The sequence below is a fragment of the Sphaeramia orbicularis genome, chromosome 21 (genome assembly GCF_902148855.1).
Source record: "Sphaeramia orbicularis chromosome 21, fSphaOr1.1, whole genome shotgun sequence".
Classification (NCBI taxonomy): domain Eukaryota; kingdom Metazoa; phylum Chordata; class Actinopteri; order Kurtiformes; family Apogonidae; genus Sphaeramia; species Sphaeramia orbicularis.
This window is the reverse complement of record NC_043977.1, coordinates 49907903-49933845: the sequence shown is the minus strand read 5'-3', so window position 1 is coordinate 49933845 and position 25943 is coordinate 49907903. Positions and strand designations below refer to the sequence as shown.

The 25943-nt window shown below is 37.6% G+C and overlaps 1 protein-coding gene across 1 annotated transcript in view; it reads right to left on the bottom strand.

Moving 5' to 3' along the window:
* The window catches only part of LOC115412195 (G-protein coupled receptor 39), a 59374-nt gene extending 37896 nt beyond the window's left edge, over positions 1 to 21478 (bottom strand). Inside the window, exon 1 of the mRNA XM_030124545.1 lies at positions 20329 to 21478. Within this exon, the coding sequence (XP_029980405.1) occupies positions 20329 to 21112 (784 nt within the window). The 5' untranslated portion in view covers positions 21113 to 21478. The remainder of the gene's footprint in view (positions 1 to 20328) is intronic.
* Between the last annotated feature and the right edge of the window lie 4465 nt (positions 21479 to 25943).

The window sequence follows — 25943 nt, the reverse complement described above, 5'->3', positions numbered from 1 at the left end:
CTCATAGGCTGAGCAAAACAAAAGTCTCTCCCGGCTCATGTGTGTCTGCACTATAGTTGTTGAAATCCCACACAAATCCCTTAACTCCCACAAATACATTATGAGGAAATACTATTGCATGCCCTGCTATCTCTCCATAACCTAATAGCACAAAATTTAGTCCTTAACAGTGTATGTAAGAAATAAAACTTAGAACAATCAAACCTCCCTGCTTTAATTAGCACTCCCATTTGAAGTGCACGCATTGCACATATGAAAAAGTTTCTCTCCCTGCATCCCGATTTGCCCGCTGGACACAACCACGAAGACACAGGTAAACCCAAACTTCAGTGTTTGTACTTATGTCAAACTGTGACAGACTGTGCACGTTCTGTCACAACAGGTAAAATCTAACCACCCTTTTCCTAATACACTGTCAGTGATGTGGCTTTGCATAAACATATTTGATAACATGCATTCTTTAATCCTACCTTTAATCCTTTCAACTTCTGAAGAAACTGTTTATAATCTCACAATACATGAAAAACTAAATAAATAAATAAACCTCTTCTAAAACTAAATAAATGTGCTCAAGCAGTCCTTGTTTTAGTGTTTTGGTTTCATTGTTGATGACATGTATCACATGCAATGTAAGATGGAGTTTATTGACCTGTTTAACACAAATCTCAGTAGTGTACTGGTCCCTGGAGAAGTGGGTATACTCAGAATTTTTTCCTTTTTTTTTTTTTTTTTTTAAGTAGTCCAGAAAAAACGCCCTGTTTTAGAAACAGTGACGTGTAAAACTACTCTGTTTAGTTGACCCAAAAATCTGTCAGTAGTATTTGCTCACTATTATAAAATTATCAAGACTTGATCAGGAGCAGTTTATAGGTATTACTGGTCAGAGCAGCCTGCATGAATGTAAATGTATTCAACATGAGGCAAACATAGGATAACGTTAACCTTTCATAGCATTAGTCTCCACGGATAGTTGAACTGTTGGTGACAAAATCTCTCCTCTAAATGTGCAGTCATACGGCCAGTAGTTTAATACAGTGACACATTCGGAAACCACCTTAAAAGTTACCACAGAATTATGTATTCCATGAAAGTAGGTTCTCTCAATATGTGTCACTCATTTGAAAGATGTTTATTCTGCCTTTCTTGTTCACACTTCCAATAATCGCGCATCTTTCAAAGAGACACAAAGTGACCTGTCACTCAACTGGGGGTGGCACTGGCACCTGAGGTGTCCGACCCACCCTACTCTGCCTCTGATTGGCTTATCAGTCCTCATGCATGAAGTTAACCAATCTAATCAGTGAAAGCAGCAAGTACTAGCCAATTAGAAGCAGAGTAGGGCGGGCCATGGCTTCACCATCCTAGGAGAAAAAATAAGCAATTTGGCTCGCAGATACTACTGAATGGTGCATCAGGAGGATTTAGAAGTGGGTATACACAATGCTGACAGAAAAATAAGTAGGTATATGCTGTATACTGCCATATACCCTGGACTGACAAAACTTGATGTTTTTCACTGACTGACTTTCTTGGTGTATAAAATTAGATTTTAAAATGCCATGCATCATATATGTAAATGGTGAAACTGTTCAAACACAGTCAAAAATTTGTCTCTCTCCACTGACTGGCATTCTTTTTTTTTTTTCCTAAGTTAGGTCCCATGGGACACAGTGGAAGAGGCAGAACTTTGGCTCTTTATTAGGACAAGGTGAAGCTGGGAAAATTTAACTTCCTGCTAGCTAACTGAAAACACTGACCACAGACTACACTGTTGTCAATGTTAAAAATCAGTATGTGATTCCAGTTTGTTTGTTTTTTTATAATTGTTAACAATAATTGTTAACAGTAATGTCTACTACTACTACTACTACTACTACTGTATAAACAAACTACCTAGCACTGGCTCGTCTTATTGGTAGGCTAGCTGATCAACTATGTAGGTCAGCGCAGAACCATATTAATGCTATTATTAGCTCATGTACCAAAGTTACACCAGCAGGCCAGATTCATTCATTAATTCATTGGAACGTATCCCTGTTACCAACAGGCAAAGGCAGGTATACCCTGGACATGTCACCAGTTTTTCACAGGGCTGACATACAGACCAACAATCATTCACCCCCACATTCACAGGTCCTTCAGGCCACCTACATGTGATTTAGACTGACCAGTTATCCTATTAAGGTGCGTGTCTTTGGATGGTGGATGGAAGCTGGAGTACCCAAAGAGAACCCACGCAGACACTTTGAGAACATCCAAACTCCAATGTTGGAATTGAACTCAGGACCCTCTGGCTTTAAGGTGCCAGTGTTAACCACCACACCCCTGCGCCACCCTAGTAGACGACATATTGTCATTTAGTACTAGCAAACTTCATGATAGAAGTGCAGCAGAGCCATCTGGCAGGAAAAAAAGTTTTACTGAATAAACAGAAGCTCTGACTTTCCCACTTAACCGCTCAGCTGTCAATCAAAGCCCACAGCAGACACACATGGCACTCATCTGTCAAATAAAGCTGCCTTAAATTGCATGTAACTTTAAGATTTGTGTGACTGAGTGAATAATATAAAACTTCACTTCCCATATAATTATCACAAGTGGTGAAATTAGTTATATAGACCAAAACCCTTTTTGTACATGGCTGTTAACATGCTTATTACCTCTGCCAAGGAACAGCAGAGGTCATGTTTTCATCAGGGTTTGCATGTTTATTTGTTAGCAAGATAACTCAAAAAGTTATGGACGGATTTGGATGAAATTTCCAGGAAATGTTGATACTGACACAAGGAACAAATGATTACATTTTGGTGGTGATTGGGGTGGGGGTGGGTGCTGATTGGCCTTGGCGGAAGTCTGCGCTCTCCGAGTGCTTTTCTAGTTTATTTATTTATTTATAATTAAATATTGAACCTTATTTCTGCTGTGAAGTCTATAGCAATTGAGTCACTTTTAGAGACACCCTCTACTGACCATTTTAGAAACTGTTTTTAGCATTTCATTTCAACTGCTCAACAAGTGGTGCCAGGCACAACAAACCCCACCCTTGCACATATTGCAGCTTATTATGGCATCGATCCAGCTGATGTCATCATGTCTGTGCATGTGCTGACTTCAGCATATCAATTGCCTCTACATGCGTGTCAAGGTTGAAGTAAATTGAAACAAAATTGATGTTTTTATAGCCATTTGAAATTTCGCCCATAAGTAAATGAGGGAAGACAAAGAAAAATTTAAAAATTCATAAAAAATTTTAACTTTGACCAACTTTACCCAAAATGTAATGATATCTATTTTGTATCCTTGGCAGCCTATAAACCTAATTTGGTATTAATTTAACCAATAGTTTTGCTGCTACAGACATTTGAAATTTTGCCCATTATAAGTAAATGGGGTTAAAAAAAAAAAAAAAGAGATTTAAAAAATTAATCAAAAATTTTAACTTTGACCTACTGTTCTCAAAATGTAATGAGATCTATTCTGGGTCACGGGCAATCTTTAAACCCAATTTGGTATGAATTCAACCAATAGTTTTACTGCTAAAGTATTAACAAAGAAACAAATAAACCAAACCAAAAACAATACCCCTTGCCTCCCCTCCAGGGGGCGGGGTCATAAAATAAAGAAAGAAGCATTGGTATTGGCATCAGCAATCAGCATCCCTATTTAAAGTGTTTTGTGGTAAAGAATATACTTAGTGAAAATATCTCTAAATTGCATTAATTGTACAATGCATTAATATGGTTCCACAACTGCTCATTCAGAGTTCTAGGTACCACAACCATTTTTTGTGTTTCTTTACACTCAGCAGTGATACCACAGATTCAGATTAGATCAGCAGGGCAGACATCTTGTCATAAAAGTATTGATGAATAATAATTATACTTCTGACTCCACTCGACTTCTTGTTGCAATAATTCAGCCTCACTGAGGGCTGCCTTCACAACTGGCCCACTAAAGTCAAAGGTCACAAGCCAAGGCTGAAGGCAGAAAAACAAAATTAATATTCTCTTCACAAATGTTGGCTTGCAGTGACTGAAAAAACTATATAAAGCAATTAACCTTCTGTCCTGTTCGTGATGTGTGGCCAACTTAACAAGGATGTTCTGGGCTTTTAATTACTCTCCAAAGTCACAGAGCCCAACCGGGATTAAAAGTTATTTCAAGGTAAAGTGAAGCAGAGACAGAAAGGTGGCCACTTGAGAGATAACTGATTACAACAGGAAGCAGCACTGTTTTTCAACATGCATTAGAGTGGAACTCAGAGATATGTGCACGAGGACATTGTGACTGCCAAAAGCAATAACAATCCAATTGATATTCAAATTCAATCTCGGATTATTCGTGCAGTTCAATAAGAATGTGACTGAATACTGTTGATGCCAGCAGACTGTGCTGTGACCCCCAAGTAATATTCAGTAAAACTATAATATTCCATTATGAAGATGATTAATTCCATTTTGCAGAGTGTTATTATTTGAGTTTGTGTTTATGAGTGCTGACCTCTTATGAATTTTGAAGTAGCTCCGACAGACATGATGATTGCAGTGGAGTGAAGAGGAAAGGGCAGGTGAGACGTGATGAACACATTGTTCCTGAAGAGTAATAACTTCTATTGTGCATATTCACTAGTTCTGTTCGACCAAAAACTTCTTTAATATTTTACAATGACTTCACATATTTTCAACTTTGCGTACAATAAGGCACACACTGTGACATGCTCAAGAATCATACACGTCACTTTACATTCTCATTAATATTTATTAATATTCTCATCTGCTGTTATACATAGAACAATAAATCCAGAGTGAAGGGGAGTGGGGATGAGATATGTACACACAGCACACAGCCGGAGCTGAGACAAGCAATTGTTTGCATAAAAGACTATGAACAGTGAGGAATGTCTTCAGCTCATTATAAATCAGTCAGTGTTTCCATTAGTTGGTCTGAGATTTATTTTGAAAACTTCCATGTATTATCCACACATGCAGCACTATATGTTCACCTTCACTGTAGTACCGCCTTTCCCAGCTGGTGGATTGTGATGCATAAGGGAGGTTGTCAACTCATTCTGAACAAGTGTGAACTTTTCCAACAGATGTTTGTGAAAGATGTGCTGTAAGCTTTGATGAGTTTGATGAGGAAGAGGAAGAAAATTAGGTTGGTAGTCACAGGCAAGAAGCACAAATGTGACCAAAAATATGGATTTACATGTACTGCCTGGCCATAAAACAGTTACATGAAATACTGGGTTGTATCACCTTCATCTTGTCATTTAAGGACACATTTGCCTTGGCAATGTTTGTGCCACACAATGCTTATGCAATGTAACAATAAATGTCTCAACATTTATTTCTGTCCATAGTTGCATTCATTTTTGGACAAGATCTTGTATTGATGATGGAGAGTCAGACCGCTGTGTAATGTCTCCATCACATCCCCAAGATTCTCACTGGGACTCATCTGACCACATGACCTTGTTCTACTGAAATGCAGTCCAATCTTTATGCTTTCTATCAAACTGATGGTTTCGGAACTGAGAAGCTACTCACTGCATCAGTTACAGGGTTAAAGAACTTGTCGCAGTTGAAACATATTAATCACTGCAGTCATTATCCTTTGGACGGGTGCAAACTATCTGTAGGTGGTGACATTGAATATAAAGTGCAAATCATCTATAGAGAAGTTTTCATCCAAGGAATTAGAAAAGTATCATAACTGGAGTTTCCCACGATCATGAAACTCAATCAGCTGATTTGTGTCTTCGTTCAATCGCAACCTGACACCTTCCCTGTTACTCAATAACATATGTTATCCCTCACACTGCTCTCATTCAGGTGTTACTTCTTCCTCTTTTCTCCATCCCATCATCACCTCTGCTCTATCACCTGGTCCTGGTTTAATTCTCAAATGTATTACATCCACAACTCTATCCATCTCCATCATCCCCACCCCCAACCTCTAGGCTCTGGAGGAGTTTTCTCCATAACTGTAGCTCTTCATTCATATGATCACTTCACGTTGATCTTCCTGCCATGGTCATAATAATTCAATATGCACATAATGCTTCTCTTTATTCTGTTTTGAGTCTTTCATGATTGAAATGTTTCATACATGAAAACAATCTTGTGTGTGGACCTTACCTTTTTTCTCACAATATTATATAATGCAGATCATGTATTGTTATTGGAGACATTTGTCCCATTTGACACACTGACATGATCTGACAGGCAATGATGGTACCACTCAGAAAAAATATGTCGTTAGAGCCACACAGTATTTTTTCACTTTAAATAAAAATAGTAAAAACAAACGTAATTATTATGAAAAGATCATATTTTTCCTTTTACTTGTTCAATTCCTAATACAGTAAAACAAAGATGCCAGGCTGATGTGCAGTCATAGTTTGCAGAAGTGTAGATGAGATAACAGTGCCAATGTCAACAACAGCACAACCAGCTGCTCTATGTAGCAGTAACAGGTATCTGAGTGACAGGTGTAGAGCAGTGGCAGCTGCTCATCTTTCAGAGAGGGGAAGCTCATTGTCGGCTTACATTAAAAAAAAAAAAAGCCAAGCTATTTAAACATAAATTCAGCCCTCTGTTCCTTTTTAAGAAAATGGCCAGTGACCTTATCATACCAACTAAACAAGAAAACATTGAAATTATGTTAAATTGAAACAAGGAAGTACAATGAGTGTGTTTTACTTACAGTGCAAGAAATGAACAAGTAATTTCGTTGTGGTTTCTCTCTCAATTTCATAGCAGAATGCACAATGGTATTAAACTGAACTCTGTCAAGTGAAGGAGTATATCTCAAAACAGCTGTCAATCAAATGGGATTCAGTGTTTCGACTGATCCTCCAATCAGCACGTGGAAGCCTGGCATCCAGCCCAGCCGAGGCCCCACAGCTCCATTCACCCCCAGGGGGCGGGACAACATCGTGGCATTTATCCAGTTACCGTCCAGTTTTGAGGCAATGAAAAAAAACTGTTCCATGAAGTCCCATTGAGGTACATGGATGCCAGGCTTCTACAGGCAAATGCACTGAGCAGAGATCGTATGAGAAAACAGCACAACGGGAATGTATGAGAAGTTACATCGAGTCCGTTGATTTGTGATAAGGCTGATTCTGAACGAACTCATCTGTGAGATGAACATGTTCTAACACATTTGTAGTCAATGAAATGTCAACACAACCGTACATATTTGAACATTTAATTTTCGTAATTTTAGGGGAAGCCGAGCTTCCCTTGCAGTCTATGTGAAATCGCCTCTGGTGTAGAGGTTGCAGATAATCAACATTCATTTTTCATCTGGATCAGGTAGCATGTTTTTTTTTATTACTTTATTTTAATAGCAGTGTTTCAGTACAGTTTAAGGTGTCCTTAACATGTGTAATGAATGACTGGAATAAATATTAGAACATATGCAATGAAAAGATGAAAAATAGTAGAAAAGCCCACAACAATATTTAATATGTTCTGGAAATACTTATATGCTAATTTTGCTCTGATACTGTAGGTGTGTTTAAGATCATGTGTCTTAAAAGTAAATGACAGCTTCAACAGGATGATGTTGGAATGTTTTGCTAACTGTATTTCTAATGAAACCAGGGAGCATCAAACTCAATACACTGATCTCCTCTCTAATGCCTATACTGTGTAATTCAAAGGTAAAATATCTTCAGTTACTGGAGGGATTTATTCATTTAATCAACCTTCCTGCCTATGTAAACATCTTAATCTATTTAAAACCTTTTTATAGCAGCATCAGCATTCTTGTGGGGAATGGTTTGTTTGTTCTGTCTCATAACTATGATTTCAGATGATGTTCATATTAGCACTAATTGCAGTAAATGTCAGTGTGAAAAAAGTGCCTTGTCAGTTAAATCGGCAAATTCTCATTGCTACTGTGTTCACTGCAGAAGACTGTAGGTATGACACTAGGCCTAATGGGCAGTGCTGTTGCACCCATTACTGTGGAACAGGATCAGTCTCAACTCATCAGACCACATGACATTATTCCTCCTCTGCAAAGAAAAATATTACTAAAAGTAACTCCCTCATCTGTACTTCTCACTGGACTCTCTAAACAAACTGTAGGACAGCTGCAGTACATCCAGACCGCTGCTGATTGGGTCCTGACTTGAACCAGGAAGTACGACCATATTAGTCCTGTGCTCAGATCTCTGCACTGGCTTCCTGTCACTCAGAGAATACACTTTAAAACAGCTCTGCTTGTGTGTAAGTCTGTCCATGGTCTAGCACCAAAGTACATCTGTGACATGTTGGCCTCATATGAACCAACTCGGACCCTGAGAACCTAAAGGACTGTTTTTTTGCTGGTGCCCAGAGTCAGGACTAAACACAGTGGAGCTGCATTTCAGTTCCATGCAGCTAAACTCTGGAACAGTCTTCCTGATGATGTGAGACAGGCATCTACTCTGACAATGTTTAAGTCCAGGTTGAAAATGGCTCTATTCAACTGTCCATAGAACAACTGAGAGGATTCTATCTGCACTCTTCTCTTTTACTTTATTTTAATTGATTATTATTTATGTTTTATTGATTATGTTTTAATTGTAATTGTGTGTTTTTAACTTGTCTCTTTTTCATTTTTGTAAAGCGCTGTGAATTGCCCTGTGTATGAATTGCAAGGGAGTAGGTTTGATTCTGACATTGGTGGGGACACAAAAGTGCTCCAAGGCAGCACTCCTGAAAGTTGATGTTTTTTGCATTTGCAATCATAATTTCACGTCATGTAGAGCTGATCAAACAAGCAAACAATCATAGTCAGTCGGTTCTAGCCATTTTGGCACCCTAGGCGAGATATAAATTTGGTGGGCCCCCCCCTTAAAAAACACACACATACACACAAACACACACACATACATATGGGGGGGGGGGCACGGAGAGGAGATACATGAAGCATGAGAGGACGTGCACAAAGCAGCCAGCAGTAAACCACATAGAAACATAAATACATCAGATAGAAACATTTATAAACCACATAGAAACATATATCAAACAGCCAACTAGCAGTAAACCACATAGAAACATATATAAACCAGGTAGAAACATTTATAAACCAAATAGAAACACATGTAAATCAGCCAACCAGCAGTAAACCAGAGAGAAACATATATAAACCACATAAAAACAGAGATAAACCACATAGAAACATACAGGGGTTGGACAAAATAATGGAAACACCTTCACCTCAAGATGATAATGCCCCAATCCATACAGCTAGAATTGTTAAAGAATGGCATAAGGAACATTCTAATGAAGTTGAGCATCTCGTATGGCCGGCACAGTCCCCAGACCTCAACATTATTGAGCATTTATGGTCAGTTTTAGAGATTCAAGTAAGACGTCGATTTCCACCGCCATCGTCTCTAAAAGAGTTGGAGGGTATTCTAACTGAAGAATGGCTTAAAATTCCTTTGGAAACAATTCACAAGTTGTATGAATCAATACCTCGGAGAATTGAGGCTGTAACTGCCGCAAAAGGCAGACCTACACCATATTAAATTATATTTTGTTGATTTTTTAAGGTGTTTCCATTATTTTGTCCAACCCCTGTATATAAACCAGTTCAGCAGCAGTAAACCACACACCTTAGCAGATATCTCATATCTTAATCATCCACAGTTCCATTATTTGCCAACTTTGCTTCATTTCAGTTCAGCTAGCTGTTGCTAGCAACATAAAATGTTTTTTAACATTATAAAAGGTTACATTCCTCTATAATTGGATTACTTTTCTGCCTCCTCTTTTCTCTGCTTCTAAACTGTGCAGCTAAGGCCTTGGAAGGCCTTTTCATGGTGATAAACTCTCCAACCTTTACCTGGATGTTTAGTTCAACACCTGTCTGACTGTCATTCAGCTCTGCTCTGTCTCTGTCACTCACACACACAGTGAGCACTGGTCTGGGAGAGTTTACCTGAGAAATTATGGGGGGGGGGTTGGTTGGTTGGTTTTTTAACTGTCATTTCTTTATTTTTAAGACAATTAATGAGAAATTATCATATTATCAGTTATCAGCCTATGCCACAAACTGGCCCTGCACGCACTGGCACGCATAGGCATGCACGCACAGACACATGTACAAATGTAAACGTAAATGACACCTCTGATAATCAAATCCGTCTAGCTGACGTGACCCAGGCAGAACAAATGCAAACATGTTGACAACTTACGCTTAGTGGTTGGAGATATGGACTGCCTCCAACTTTTTTTTTTTTTCCTGTCCTGTCCTGTCCTGTCCAACTAGCGGATAACTGTAGCGTTTACAAGTAGATGGAGTAACAGCGGGGACAGCGAATCACATGTACGATAGCAAAACAGCAGAGCCAATCAGAGAGTGATAATTAGGTTAGAGGCAGGACTTCTAGCAGAGACCAACTATTAACCCTTTGTGTGCCATAATCATTGACTAAACACCACAGACAGTGGTTGGATTGGTAGGAACAACACCGTAGTGGATGGATATTGGTAGGGACATGCCCCTAGCATCTCTATGCAATTCTACGCCCCTGATGGATTGTGCTATACAAATAAACTTGCCTTGCCTTTAAAAACCTTTTAAAACCTTTTAAATGTTTTTAAGTATCCAAATGAAATAAATCTAATAATATTACTTTATACTGTAATTAAAGGGTACCTATAAAAGTCCCCCCTTGCTACAAGTTAGCAACTACACTCAAAAAAGCCAAGTTCTTATGAAGTACGCACTAGTACTAAGTCACTGCTCTGTCAGTCAGTCATGGTCAGCAACATGTTGCCTTCTTCACAGGCTGTTCCAGCATTGTTAGTGATGCAGTCTTGTTGTATTGTCCAATTACCGGGGCTGCAATGGACTGGTCACCGACCCCATGTAGCAGACACCAGTCTAAGATGACCAATTATCGGCCAGCACTGGCTCACGTCTCTAGGACAATAGCGTAATGCAAAGCTTACAAATGCACACACAACATTTGCGAACACGTGCTTTCCACTCAATAAGTAAGTAAATAATACACAAAGCATAATTAATGTCGTAAGCATGACCAGAACAGGCACACTTAAAAGCACTAATGTGTAATTTATCCATCATCTCAAGTATTTCTCCAGACTCTTGAGTGAAAAACAATCAGGATGAATCTATGTAATCAGGTATGAATTTACATCCTTACAGCACAACACAATCATGTTAAACCAAGCAATTAAGCTACATAGTGAGTGTGACAAATGGATAAAATCCCATTTGAAGCACTGGTTGTAATGCAGCTGATACCTCAGATTCCAATCTATCTGAGGTCATCAGAGCAGGGAAACTCAATCTGATTCTCACGCTGTCCATTACTAAATACATAATTAAACCAGTGATGATTTACATTTGACTGATAATTGAATCACAGAACAAATGAAGAACCACAGTGTTGTCATTCTGTAGCGAAGAAAACTGAAAAATATACAAGCAGATGTTTGATGTCTAATGGATGGAATTGGAGTACAGTTCAGGGAACTTTATTAAAAGATAAACAGTAAGCCTGCATGTATCAATCATTAGTTTAAAATTTTGCTGGATGAAAACCTTTACAAACTTTATTGAAAACTTAAATGATATAAATACATTCACATTCTTGAGGCCTGAATGTTAAGACTCTTGTCAGTTGACATTTTCACATCAGCAATAGATTTTACCAGCAGAAAAAAACTGCATTTAAGTAGCAAAGATGTTTCTTTTACAACTTTTTAAGGCCATCCACACCACATAAACATGTAAATCAATAAGAATGTATTTTGAGATGTCACACAAAAACATGCAATATAGCAGGTTTTCTGCTTTTTATTATGGGTATTTTTTCTCATATTATGAATCAGACTAAGTAAAGACTCTTCAAAATCTGTTCTCTTCTCTGTTTGAACATAATATACCATACCATTGAAAACTGAACTAATTCTGCCTTTCTAACTGACTAAGGGTCATTACCCAAAATTTTTTATTTTAAATTTTATTGGGTGGCAAAAAAAAATAGATAACAATAACATGACATGCAAATTCATTTTCTTAAAATAGTAGATTGATGTTCTCTGAAAGAGTTCATAAAGGTAAACGTCAGACAGATCATGTGAAATGTGAGGGAGAGACCTTGCATAACGGATTAAAAAAACAATATAGTAAGAGAAAATCTACATAAATGGTGCCATTTTAGCATTAAACTCCATTCTTTTCATTTAGAGCTGTGTCCAGTGGTGAAAACAACAATGCTAAATTTGATCACTTCATCCCTTTCTTTGACTTTAAAAGTCAATTATAGTCAGTTATACTCTCCTGTTTTACTGTACGGTGTCCTTGAGTGCCAAGAAAGGCGCCTATGAATAGAATTTATCATTATTATTATTATTATTATTGCTATTATGCTCGGTCACTTTCTGGTGCTTTGGTCAAAGGCTGCTTACTTCACCATAGGAAAATGGCAGAATAACTCACTACTTCCTTTAGTGGTCACATAAATCCCCCGTCACTATAAATATTTTAGGTGCATGTCTCTACAATCCAATACATTGATGGCATCTTTAGCATAACTACAGAGCACTTTATCATAAACACTCAATTAATATTTTACAGTCATTTTGTTACTGTTTGAAAGTTGTAATACTGCATAGATCCCCTTTAAGATAAGAATTAACATGAAAAAGAAAAAAAGAAATATATTCAAGTATATCCAAATATTCAAGCTTATAGTAAGTGGGTAAAAAGTGGGTTAACAGCAGAGTATAAAGTTTTTCTGAGATAAAACTTTTTTTCCCTCCCTCACAGATCATAAAGCCTTTAATAGCACATGCTGGAGCTAAATTGGTTTCTTTCTGAGATGACAGGCTGCACATTAGACCAGTGTTAGTCTTGCATAGCCACACCACCACACTTCATTTTAGTGATGTGCCAGTGCTGTAGAAAGGTCTGGCTGAGCCCATTATCATCCATGGTCTAAATGATGATTGTATTTCTCTAAACCAATTACACTCACCTTGGCTGGTGCTAAGACAAGGATAGAGCATCAGTGGCTTTTCAATGAATTCTGGGGGGAGCCTGTTTAGATGGAACCCTTCCACATGGTGAGGTTAGTCATTTCACATGTCAAAAGCTCCTTTTCTACTGAAGTGGTTCCAGGGCTAGTTCAGGGCTGATGCAACCTTTGAAGACCACAACTATTTTTGTCACAATGTCCACATGGTTTTCTTTTGTCTTTCCCAAGTAAGTTCCCATTCATTATAGCATTATCTGCATTTTGTATTATTCAGTGAAAATCATGTACTTTCTTATATTTAATTTACTGATACTGAAGATATTCATTAAAGCTCAGAGTAAATTATAAGGTTATTAGACAAAATCAGAGACAGAATATGGAATTGGAATGGGTTTTACTGTTGAATCAATGTTGTAGAAGATGACGGTGTTTCCACATTTACTACAGAGTCTCTGAACTTCCAAATGGGTCATATCTGACTAGCGCATTGATCCATGGGGATCCACAGGTTCTAGATGTGGTAGTTTTTATGTTGTTATGTATTCGTGCATGCTGTAGCCTACTGCATTTGTCCATCAGTCACTGCCAAAGCATTCTGGCCATAGCAATGTGATTGTAAGGCTACTGTCTTCCAAAATTACTAATATCTCCCAAAATATTGGTCCTATCAACTTGCTGTTTTTGCTACTGTCTTCCCTGACCAAAAATATATACATGTGCCATATACAGCAGTCAGCTCTTTCCGGATTTTGTGTCAATCCCCAGACACACACACATATACACAGAGGCAACTTGGCTTTTATAATATAGAGGATCATGAAAAGATGACAAACTGTATTTTATACAAATTATTTACATGTATTGATAAGATTAGTGAATTAATAGTTATTAGGCCTGTAACGGTACACAAAATTTTTGGTTTGGTACGTTTTCGGTTTTGAAAGCCACAGTTCGTTTTTTTTTTTTTTTTTTCGGTTCAGTAGGGGAAGAAAGAAAACCCCTCAAAATGTCTTTAATGCATTTATGAATTTTTGAACATTTTTCCCAAAATTTTTGGAGACAATAGAATATAGAAAAACAGGAATAATATAATTCTGCTCCTATGAATCAAATAGAAAATAAAATAAATAAAATATTACTAAATGTATTTTAAACATTAGTATTGCACTTTTCCCTGAAAGGTAGTTTTGAACAAACAACAAAAATCTAATCACAGTTCTGTCAGTTCACATTCTGCATAAAAATAAAAAAATTCCACATGAAGTGCAATATTAACAAGAGGACAAACTCATATTCTCTTTGAACACACTGAAGAGCTACATTGACAACAAAATTAACCAAATTATTTATTTTAAGACATTGAACAAACTGTTTAGGCCACTTTGTGTACTTGTGTCTGCGTGTGCAGGGTGCGATTCATCAGAAACACGGCGGTGGGGTTGTCGGAGCCAAGGGAGGATATGGTCCATGACCAACGTAACTAACGCTGGCGTGAAACGAAAGTGAAACTTTACATACTTTACATGTTATACAGCGTGTGTGTGTGTGTGTGTGTGTGTGTGTGTGGGTGTGTGAGACAGACAGACAGACAGACAGACAGAGCTAGTGTGTTTTACAACTACCGTAGTTCATAGGGGCCAAACAGCATTCGTCTTATCAGCGTCTCTTTCCTCGTTATTGTCTTTCACCGGGACTTGATGTGATCCTAAACTGGACTGTAATGATGGTGGAGGGTCTTCAGTCTCTTCCTTCCAGGTTCACATCATATTTGTTGTTTTTTTAACCTTATATCAGCTGCTATTTCATATTTCGGGTCGTTGTGCGCTAGTTCCATATGTCCGTGTAAAACTTGCGCGGATTTAAAGTTCCACATCAACCGACGTCTTTAGTTCCTTTTTCTTTTTCTCATCATACTGTGCCGTTTCGGTACAGCTGTGTACCGAACCAAACAGGTGTGTACCGAAACAGTTCAGTTCGGTACATGTACCATTACAGGCCTGATAGTTATTAAACATTTTAGATCAGTAGATGCTTTTGGTCAGCAGTGGATGTTTGGGTCTTCAAGGGGATAATCTTAAACAAGAAAAGACCAGTATAGACATAGAGTTGATGCAGAAAGTGTTCACACAGAAAAGTCACATGACATACATTTCAACAGAACCTATCATGATAAAGCTGAGCTCAGAGTGGGACAGATGCTGCTGATCACCACAGTCTAATAAGAGCCAGCGACATTATTTCAAAATCATTTGCCAAAATAAAGCTGTTCTCACAGTAGTAAAACCAACTTTGACCAATTGGGTCTTGTAAGTTGACAGCCGGTGAGGTATGTGGATTGTCCTGCTAGACACCAGCTACCTGTTAATGACAGCAGCTAAAGTGGTAACACATCTCCGATAACACTAGGGACAAGTTTTCAAGTAGGCTCCATCTTATCAAATCAATCAGAGATTTGACCTTTAGACACCAGCACCAGCACTGGCCCTGACCTACCACTAAGAACCAAGCAGGCCTGCCTTAAAGTGTACCTGTAGTAGTAATGCTTACCACATTAATTGTGCCTTGTGTATTAGCAAGGGTGATGGAGTGCAAGTAAGCAAGCAGTAGTCAGTGAGCAGACTGAGTGAAAAACATGTGTTCGCGCTTGCTGTTTGTGCAGCTGTAAGCTTTGCACTCCACCATTGTCCTAGAGACGCAACCCAGCACCGTTCGATAATGTGTCATCTTAGACTGGTGTCTGCTGCATGGGGTCAGTGACCAGTCCATTACAGCCCAGGTAATTGGACAAATCAGCAAGGCTTCATCACTACCGGTGCTGAAACAGCCTGTGAAGGAGACAACATGTCTCTGACCATGCCTGGATGACAGAGCAGTGACTTAGTACTTACGTGTACTTGACAACGGGCAAGGACACAAGTTACCTGATGGAACTGCTAGTATTATACGTGATAATAATCCTTTAATAATCCTGATCTTTATAGAACTTGGCCTTTTTGAGTGTAGTTGCTAGGTTGTAGCAAGGGGGGGGCTTTTATAACAAATTTCATACAGATAGCTCAAACAAAGGAGGGTGTAGACTGATATAATTGGCCAATGGTATGTTTAATCCAATAGACTACCTCCTGTGTGTCAGAAAAGGTCAGTATATTTTATTATAAATTGTAAATATTGCATAAAAAAAAAAAAGAAAGAAAAATGGACCTGGAAATGAATGTGATAGGTCCTCTTGAAACTTCTAGCAAAAATTAGTATTTATTTATTAATTATTAGTATTTATTTGTTGTGCCACTAGTCAACTGTTAAATGTCCAATCTTGATTCTGCTTTGCATCTGGTTTGACCTCTGCTCACTCCTGAGGGAAGTATTTGACTTGTTAAATTCTCTTCACCAGGTACTTACTAGTCATCAACAACTGTCTGCTGCCGCAGATGGAAATGAGCTTGATAAGAAGGGTGATAATGGGCTTCAACTGTGGAATGAACAATGAGCTGAAGATGCTCAAACACTTTACAGCCCATAAATATCATCTGAATTATAAAAGAAAAAAAATCTCCAGAATAAGAAATATTGATAGTCTAAACTGTATGTGTTTTCTCTGACAGCTTTGTAAAAACATGGTTCTGTTTATATGATTCAGCTTCCTTTCCAATTTTCAAAAATTTCATTTGTGTCCTGCTTCCTGACAATGTGGTGTTCATCCATGTGGCTGCTATCTGTGGCGGCTGCTGACTGCTGTATGGCCTAGGGATCTTGGGAGTTTGTCTCCAGTATATATTGATGTGTCCCCTATCTGTTTTCATTTTTGTCTCCCTACACTTGGCTATATCAGCACCTGTCAACACTCTGGACCCGTGCCTTGTCATACCCAGTGCTAGATGATGTCCACTAGACCAGAATGGTTTTGTTATTTCCCATTTTATTATTCAGATTTTTAGTTCTGTTTGATCTTACGCAGACCTGCCAGGAAGAGAAATATGTCTGAATTCTCCCTTTTACCTCAAAGGGGCAATTTCTAAGATCAATACTGTCAACAAAGCCACCAGAATTATATAGGAAATTTGTGACAACGGTAGATAACTTGCTGAATAGTGTCTCAGCAAGCAGATAACTTAGCAATAATATGAACGTGTTAGCAATTGTAGATAATTAGCTATCTTTATAAGCTTTTCTTATATAACTATCTTTGAAAATAATTCTTGCAGACTCAATACCAAACTGAGAGAAACACTCTTTCTGATTCTATAACTGACTATTGTTTTTCTTATTATCTAAATGCAGTTTCTTAATGCCTTTGGGTGGTGATGGTAGTCAGGAAAATTATCATTTGGTAAGAGACATTCACAGCAGTAAAAAGTATAGTCACAGAGACTATATAAGAAACATAACTCGCGCTTTTAAAGAAATACTTTTAAGCTAAAATGGCAGAAAGATAGTTTGGTTAAACGTTTCTGTTGCAATGCAACATTATATTAGGTTTATGGGGTTTTTTTTTAAGTTCAAGTTCAGATGTTATATGCCAGGGTTATCTGATTATCAAGCTAACTTTGATGCTACTTCAAAACTGCCCTGGTTATTCAAAAATACATTTAAAACAAGAACAGCACTTGGAGAGCACAGACCTTCGCCAAGACAGACCCCCCCCCCCAATCACCACCAAGATTTAATAATTTCTTCCTTGTGACAGTATCAACATTTCCTGAAAATTTCATGAAAATCCGTCCATAACTTTTTGAGTCATCTTGCTAACAACAAACAAACACGCACGCAAACACACAACGCAAGGTGATCACAATACCTCCAATACCAGAGGTAAAAAAAAAAAAAAAAAGTAACATAGAGCACATTCTCTGCTTGAGTTTCTGTACCACTGGAGGGTGAATCACTTCAATGAAAAGTATTTAGCAGTGAGCTATGAAAAAAAACCCTCCCCACTAGGATTTTTTTCTCACAGCAAGCATTGTTATGAGTGATTCATTTTTGCTAAATCAGTGTGTGCATACATTATAAATTGCTCCTTTAAAAGGTTGTTTGAATTAGTTCTCTTTAAGCACTGAGGATGTTACTGATGTTTCAGATATTCTTTTTTGCCAGAATGATTATATTGAGGTTTATAGCCATGAATGTACAGCATTCATATCAATAATATTTTACGCTCATTTACATAACTGTATCATTTTGATTAAAACAAAAATAATGGTAACGTCACAAAAAAATAGAACATTAAATCAAGCTTCTCTTTTCTTTTTTTTTTTAACAGAGGTAATTCAGTTAAATGAAAATCAGAATCTGCTTACCAAGACTGAGTGCATGTGAAGACTCCAGTCTTCCTCAGAAGCGTCATCCGACGTGTTTCTGAGGAAGACTGGAGTCACAGTCGAAACTGTCAAGCAGGTAACATCTAAAAACTAAAAACTATTCCTTGTCTGAACAAAAGAAAAGATTATATTTACATAAACAGAAGACAAAATGAACGTCTTTAGCCTTATTTTACTATAGTTTCTGGGCAAATGGCTAATAAAAATAACTTGAGGCCCAATGTAATCCACTTGGAAATAATTTTTGCGATTATATTCTTAATCTCCCTCCAAAATATTTATATTTTTCTGCACTCCCACATGCAATGTATTAATATTACTTTAGAGTCAGTGTACTTTACATATATATATATATATATATATATATATATATATATATATATATATATATATATATATATACACACATACACACACACACATATATATATATATACATATATATATATATTTATACGTCTGGTATATTATTTTTGCATTTATTTAGCTCACAGGTGTAGCATATAATACGCACATTAACCATTTAAATTGCAATATTTGAAAATGACTTTATAAAAATTTTGTGAGCTTTAGCACAAGCATTTTCCCAGCCCTGCTCTGTAACATGGAGACGCTTCAGATATTCTTACTCAGTTCTGGCTGACAGCTGGAATGAATTAACCATCAAGGTTAAATGTTAGGTAAACAAGTTTAAACATGAATTTGTACTGTTTCTTTTAGTTCAAGGGCACACCCTAAACAAAAGCAGCATGTGTGTGTCTATGTGTAAAATCAATCATCAAATGGTCATAACAGTGGAAACAGTCTGGAATGGTGTTTTCTCACCTCTACTTGTGACACAAAGTTATAGTGGTGTTTTAGAGCTGTCTGACACATCTGGGCAGTGGTGGTAATAAAACAGTATCCCAGGTAACACCATACACTCTTCCCCGTAACATTCACATTCATGCCTCTGCTTCCACGTGGCCACATGATCGTACTATACACAACATAGACAGACGCACACAACTCTAAGTGGTTTTGGGGAGTAATGAACATTCAAACATTAATGTTTTTCATGGAAACCAAACCTCATGTGAAAGAACATGGAACTTTTACTCAGGATTAGGGTTTGGGTTAGGCCAGTGTTTTTCAATCTTGGGGTTGGGACCCCACATAGGATCCCCTGAAATTCAAATGGGGTCGTCTGAAATTTCTAGTAATTGATAAAAAAGAAAAAAAAAATAAATAAATAAATTAAAAAAAAAAAAAAAATATATATATATATATATATATATATATATATATATATATATATATATATATATATATATATATATATATATGGTAAGTTGAGAGAGACAATCCCAATACATAAAAGACATGACAAACTCTGAAGGTGAAACTGAAGCACTATGGTACTGTTTATCTTTCAAATGTTCTTTGTGGCCAGTTGAAGATGCTGTAGCTCTTTCATAATTCATAGTTTGAGTTTGTGTTTGTTCAGTATTAATTGTCAGCCTTGTAAATACAAGCTGGACTGACTGTACATAACCTGACCAAGGAAAATTAAATTCTCACTTTGTGCAGTAATCTATACCTGGCTTTTCTGCCTCCATCCATAATAATTAAAAAATACATTATATAGACTAAATGTCATCTAAAATTTTTGTTTATTTGCAGCATAGTATAGCAAAATATTACGTGGTAAAAAACCAATTAATCTTATTTAGAAAAACATCTCTGTTTTGAATATCTGGGGTTGCCAGAAATATGTGATGTTTAAATGGGGTCACAAGCCAAAAAAGGTTGGGAACCACTGGGTTAGGCCTATGAGTGTAAGATCAAACATAATGTGTTCCTTTGATTTGGGTTCAGGTTAAGGTTTTGGTCAAAATGTACCAAACTTCTAGTTTCTATGTTTAGCATGTAGCAAAAACACAACCAAACTACATCAGTTCAATCATGGCTCAAATCTAACTCTACCTGATGGATTTTAAGGTTCTTCAAATGACTTACCAAGAAATATGATGGTCTGCTTCCTTGCTGTCTTGATCTTGGAACTTTCATGCCTTGGTGATAGTTGTGTTTCTTTGGTCCCTCTATCCACATCACCCAAGGGTTTCTTCAAGACCAGTATCATAGCCCGGCACATGAAGACCACACAGATCAATACAATCATGTAGACAATAAAAGTTACAAAAATGCTGACCCTGTACATCACCCAGTGTTCCCTCAGGTTTGTACAGAAAGTTAGATTCTGGACAGGTGTATCTTGTAGGAAGGGAATGTGGCCCTGTGTTCCTGTGGCAACCAGCAATGGCAGGGCCACAAGCACAGACACGAGCCAAGCGAAGGTGATGAGGCCAGAGGTTCGCTTCCCACCCAAAGCCTTGAAACGAAAGGGGTGACAGATGGCGATGTAGCGCTCAAAACTGAGTGTTGCTACGTTGAGGATGGTAGCATAGCTGCAAGCTTCAAACAAGAAGTTGTAGATTTTGCAGGCGACATTGCCAGATTCAGATGTGAATGGGAACCAGATGGCGCTGTAGAGCTCCACTGGCATGCCGATTAGAAGCACAAGGAGGTCTGAGCAGGCCAGGCTAACCATATGGTCAGTCACATTTTTCTGCAGGTAGCCATTGCGCTTCAGAACTTGGGTCACTCGGATAGTGACTGCATTACCCACAATACCCGTCACTAGGATTAGACTGTAAAAGACTGTCAGGAATATTTTGATCGGATAGTTTGGTTCAAGCTGACTCCAGTCTTTTTCATCTCCTATCTCTATTTCCTCACTCATGGTGGCTGAGTGGTGAGCACAGATTTTCCAGGTATTGATTTTGTCCTTCAGCTTATCAGCAGTACTGGGCGCAGTCTGTGATTAGAACCAAGATCTGGTGGTGAGCGTTTCCCCGAGGTAACAGCATATATTGAAGATTTTCCTTTGTCTGAAATCTTAAGGAGCATCCAAGAGATTTGCAACTCACAGTATGTTTAACAGTGAGTTACACTTCAAAGTGAAAAGTTTGAGGACACCTGTAAAGAATACTATGCTCTAAAAATTATTATTAAGCATTCAGAATCTTAACCTCACAGATACATCTAAGCCGCTGAGACTGGTCCATCCTTTCCCATTTCTTAGGATCCCTAGGAAATCCTGAAGCGTTCTCACAGGTTCCTCGTCCAGAGTCATGTAGTTTCACCACAGTCTGAGTCAACTGTCAGCCAACAGTCAGCTCATACAAGTTTCCTCCTCCCTTTTGTGACGGCAGGGTAGTTAAACATTAAACAGCAAAGGGAGGCTGCATGACTGCTTGGTTTGGTTTCATTTCTTATCAGCATGTGCCGCCCTTTCATAGAGGCATTTGTCTTACTTCGGTTTCTTGGACAGATAAGCGGTATGTTTAAAAATCCTATTTAAAAGCTCTATGATGGGAACTGAACAGGAATAAGAGAGAAAACATATGAATAGGATGTAATGGCCTCATGTAATAAGATGTAGTAATTCTGGTTTAGCGTTAATGTTAATAATGTTGATAAGAATGTGACTATCACCTCATAAAGTAAACTTAAGATGTTAAATCAAGGAATAACCATTTAGGAAGACAATGAAGTCCACATTAAATAAAAATGGACAAGGAAGCTTTTGATTATAAGGGAAGCTGTAGTCTAAACAAACAGGAACAGGACTGCACTGAAATAAGCCAGGCGTAGCTAAATGGATGTTGTGAACATATTTTCCACACTCACCAGGCCTGCAGGAGATAGTGATCATATGAGGAAAAAGGTCTTACCAGAACACAAGTAATGATGATTAGATATCATTATGTGGTGAAGAATATGATTTTGTTATCAGTAGAAAACTGAACATCCTTCCTGTAGAACACAGGTGTCAAACATACGGCCTGTGGTTCAAAACCAGCCCGGCAAAGTGTCCAATCTGGCTCATAGGATGAATTTGTGAAATGCAAAAGTTACACTGTCAAAATCATTTTATTTCAGTTTCCACATACACAATTTAATCTGAAGTGGGTCAGACCAGTAAAATACTATCATAACAACCTATAATTAATGACAACCCCAAATTTTTCTCTTTGTTTTAGTGCAAAAAAGTACAATTATGTGAAAATATTTACATTAACAAACTATCCTTTCACAAAAAATGTAAATAACCTGAACAAATAAGACCAACCTGAAAAGTCTTAAGAAAAATAAGTGGAAATTTAACAATATTCCATCTGTTACTGAATGTTTTGTATATTTGTAGATCCACTGTAATCTGTAAGTTGTAACACACGTGTAAATGATAACCTGAGGCATGGTATTGTTAAAATTGCTCTTATTTTTCTTTAGAAATTTCAGGTGGCTCTTATTTTAACTTTTTTTTATTTTTTCGAAGATAGTTTGTATATGTAAACTTTTTTCATAATGTATAGTAAAATGTGTGTGTGTGTGTGTGTGTGTGTGTGTGTGTGTGTGTGTGCATACTTCACACTTTATGATATACACACACAGTATATATCATAAAGTGTATACATTTTTTTTCAGTTGACATTATTTGTAGGTTTGTGGGCTACTGTGTAATTATTTTACTGACCCAGCCCCCTGATATAGACCATAATCTTTGGGTCTGTGTTGCATGGTGGTTCTCAGATCCCGTTAGAATAGCTTACACCTTTGCTCTCTGTTTGACACTATTTGTTCAGTTCAACCTAAATCTGTTTGTTTTTTAGGCACTCATCAGCCTGGTTTACTTACCTGATGTCATGCCAGCGTCCTTCCAGGCCACATACACACCTGTCGAGTCCGCAGGTACTGATGCACAGATTAGACATTTGGCCCTACTAATGGCCACACCGATGACTGCTGCTGGGATAGGACCTGGTGAGTAACACCTATAAGTAAACATATATATATATATATATATATATATATATATAAAGTACAATTATGTTAAAATATTTGATTTTATAAACTATCCTTTCACAAAAAAATTGAATAACCTGAACAAATATGAACAACCTGAAAAGTCTTAAGAGAAGGAAATGCAATTTTGACAATATATCTGTATCTAAATGTTTTGTGTATTTGTAGATCCACTGTGATCTGTAAATTGTAATGCACATGTAGAAATGATAAACTGAGGCATAATATTGTTAAACTTGAGCTTATTTTTCTTAAGACATTTCAAGTTGTTCATACTATTCACATTTTTAAGGAAACATTGTAGATTTAAATATTTTCATAATGTAACTTTTACTTAAATGTGACTTTTTTGGTTATTATTTTACTCTGGCCCACTTTAGATCATATTGGGCTGAATGCAGCCCCTGAACTAAAATGAGTTTCACACCCCTGCTGTAGAAATAAAAATCTCATTCAGATCTGTTTCAACTGCTGTGTGACTTATTAATGGTTAACTGCCAGAGTGAGTGAGACTGAGTGAGGGAGTGGTGGTGCTGTTTTCAGGATGGACAAAATTTAGTTTTTATTTCAGGATAACAGTAGGTAGATTTGCACATCGTAATGGCTGCAGAGCAGGAAAAGAGAATGTAATAAAGTACATGGGTGCAAACACAAGGAGTTTTACAGAAAAGGTTTTCTTGCTTACATAAAAATCAGCGTACACTGTTAACATGGATGAAGACAGATATGAACTTTGAAATGGAGTCATAAAATAACCATCCGTCCGTCTGTCCATCCATCCATCATCTGGTTGCAGGCCACATCAGCCACAGCCTTACCCAGTGGTTCCCAGGTTTTTTTGGCTTGTGACCCCATTTTAACATCACATATTTCTGACGACCCCAGACATTCAAAACAGAGACAATTTTTTTTTGCTAAAATGTATTTGTTTTTGATCATGTAATAGTTTGCTATACTATGTTGCAAATAAATGTTAATTTTAAACAACGTTTAGGCTAAATCATGTTGTTATGGACGGAGGCAGAAAAGCCAGGTGTAGATTACTGCACAAACTGAGAATTTTATTTTCCTGGGTTAGGATATGTACAGTCAGTCCAGCTTGTATTTACAAGGCTGACAATTAATACTGAACAAACAATAACTCAAACAATGAATTATGAAAGAGCTGCAGCATCTTCCACAATGAACATTTGAAACATAAACAGTACCACAGTGCTTCAGTTTCAGCTTCAGAGTTTGTTATGTCTTTTATGTATTGGGATTGTCTCTGTCAACTCACCATATATTTTTATTTGTAAGTTGTTGGTTTTTTTTTTTATCAATTACTAGAAATTTCAGGCGACCCGATTTGAATTCCAGGCAACCCCACGTGGGGTCCCGATCCCCAAGGTCGAAAAACACTGGCTTATCCCATAAAGGCCCAAACAGTGACCAAAAGCATCTACTCATCTCTAACGTTTAATACCTGTTGATCCACTAATCATATCAATACATGTAAATAATTGGTGGAAATGCAGTTTGTCAGTGTTTTCATGGTCATCAGATATGACCCATTTGGACACTCAGAGGCTCCATAGTGAACGTGGAAACACCGTCATCTTCTGCAACATTGATTCACCAGAAAAACCCATGGAGTTTGATACATGACAGCAGATAGAGTTGCATGTTTTTATGTTCAGTTGACATGTTTGCTGAAAAAGTCCCTTTTTCTTCAATTTTCCCTGCTGTAAAATAATAACCTTTGAATTTGCTTTGAGTTTTCTTGATCATCTGTATGATCAGTGAATTAAATACAAGAAAAAATATATGATTTACACTGAAAAATGCAAAATACAGAGGATAATATTATAATAAATAGTGATAAGTAACTTAAGAAAGGTTAAATACAGAGAAAAATTCATCTGGGAAATGACACAAAAGCAACACTAGGTCTTTATTTGGTGATAGAAGCCCAGGTCTCCCTCTCCCATCCACCTCCACCGGCTCCAGGGGGACACAGAGGTGTTCCCAGACCAGCCGACAGATGTAGTCCCTCCAGTGTGTCCTGGGTGTCCTCCCAGGTAGACACATCCAGAACACTTCACCAGAAAACCATCAAGGAGGCATCCTGACCAGATGCCCAGACCACGTCAACTGGTTTCTCTAGATGTGGCGGTGCAGCAGCTTTTCTCTGAATTCCTCCCTTATTTTATAAGGTGGAGCTGATAATTTAAAGCCAATCTGAATTTCCATACACCTGCCATTAGTTTAGGCTCCCCTCAGTGACATTGCCTCCAAGTGTTACAAGCACTAACAATTGGATCCAATTTCTATACCAAAACCAAATAACCAATAATCATTAAATTAAAGTTAAAAATTTAAAATACATATTTACGTAGCTACACCTACTATGTTCCTCCTAGAGCGATTGGTAGCCCTGTGGGAGTGTGCATGACATCTTGACTACGTGTGAACATTTTAACATTATATGAGGACAGACAGCTGTACCAAAGACGATTACAGGTATCACTCGTGTTTTGGCAGCAGTGTACAGCTAACAGTAAACTGGTGGAATAAGTGAGCAAAAGTAAGAGTGGCTGCGAGGCTGTTGTTAGGGCAGAGCAGTGTGCAAAAAAAACTCAGCGAAATCTGAATGACATACATTGAGAGAAGTCTCTAGAAAAGTGGGGGAAATCAAGAAAGCACTTGAATAGAAGTCTTTATGA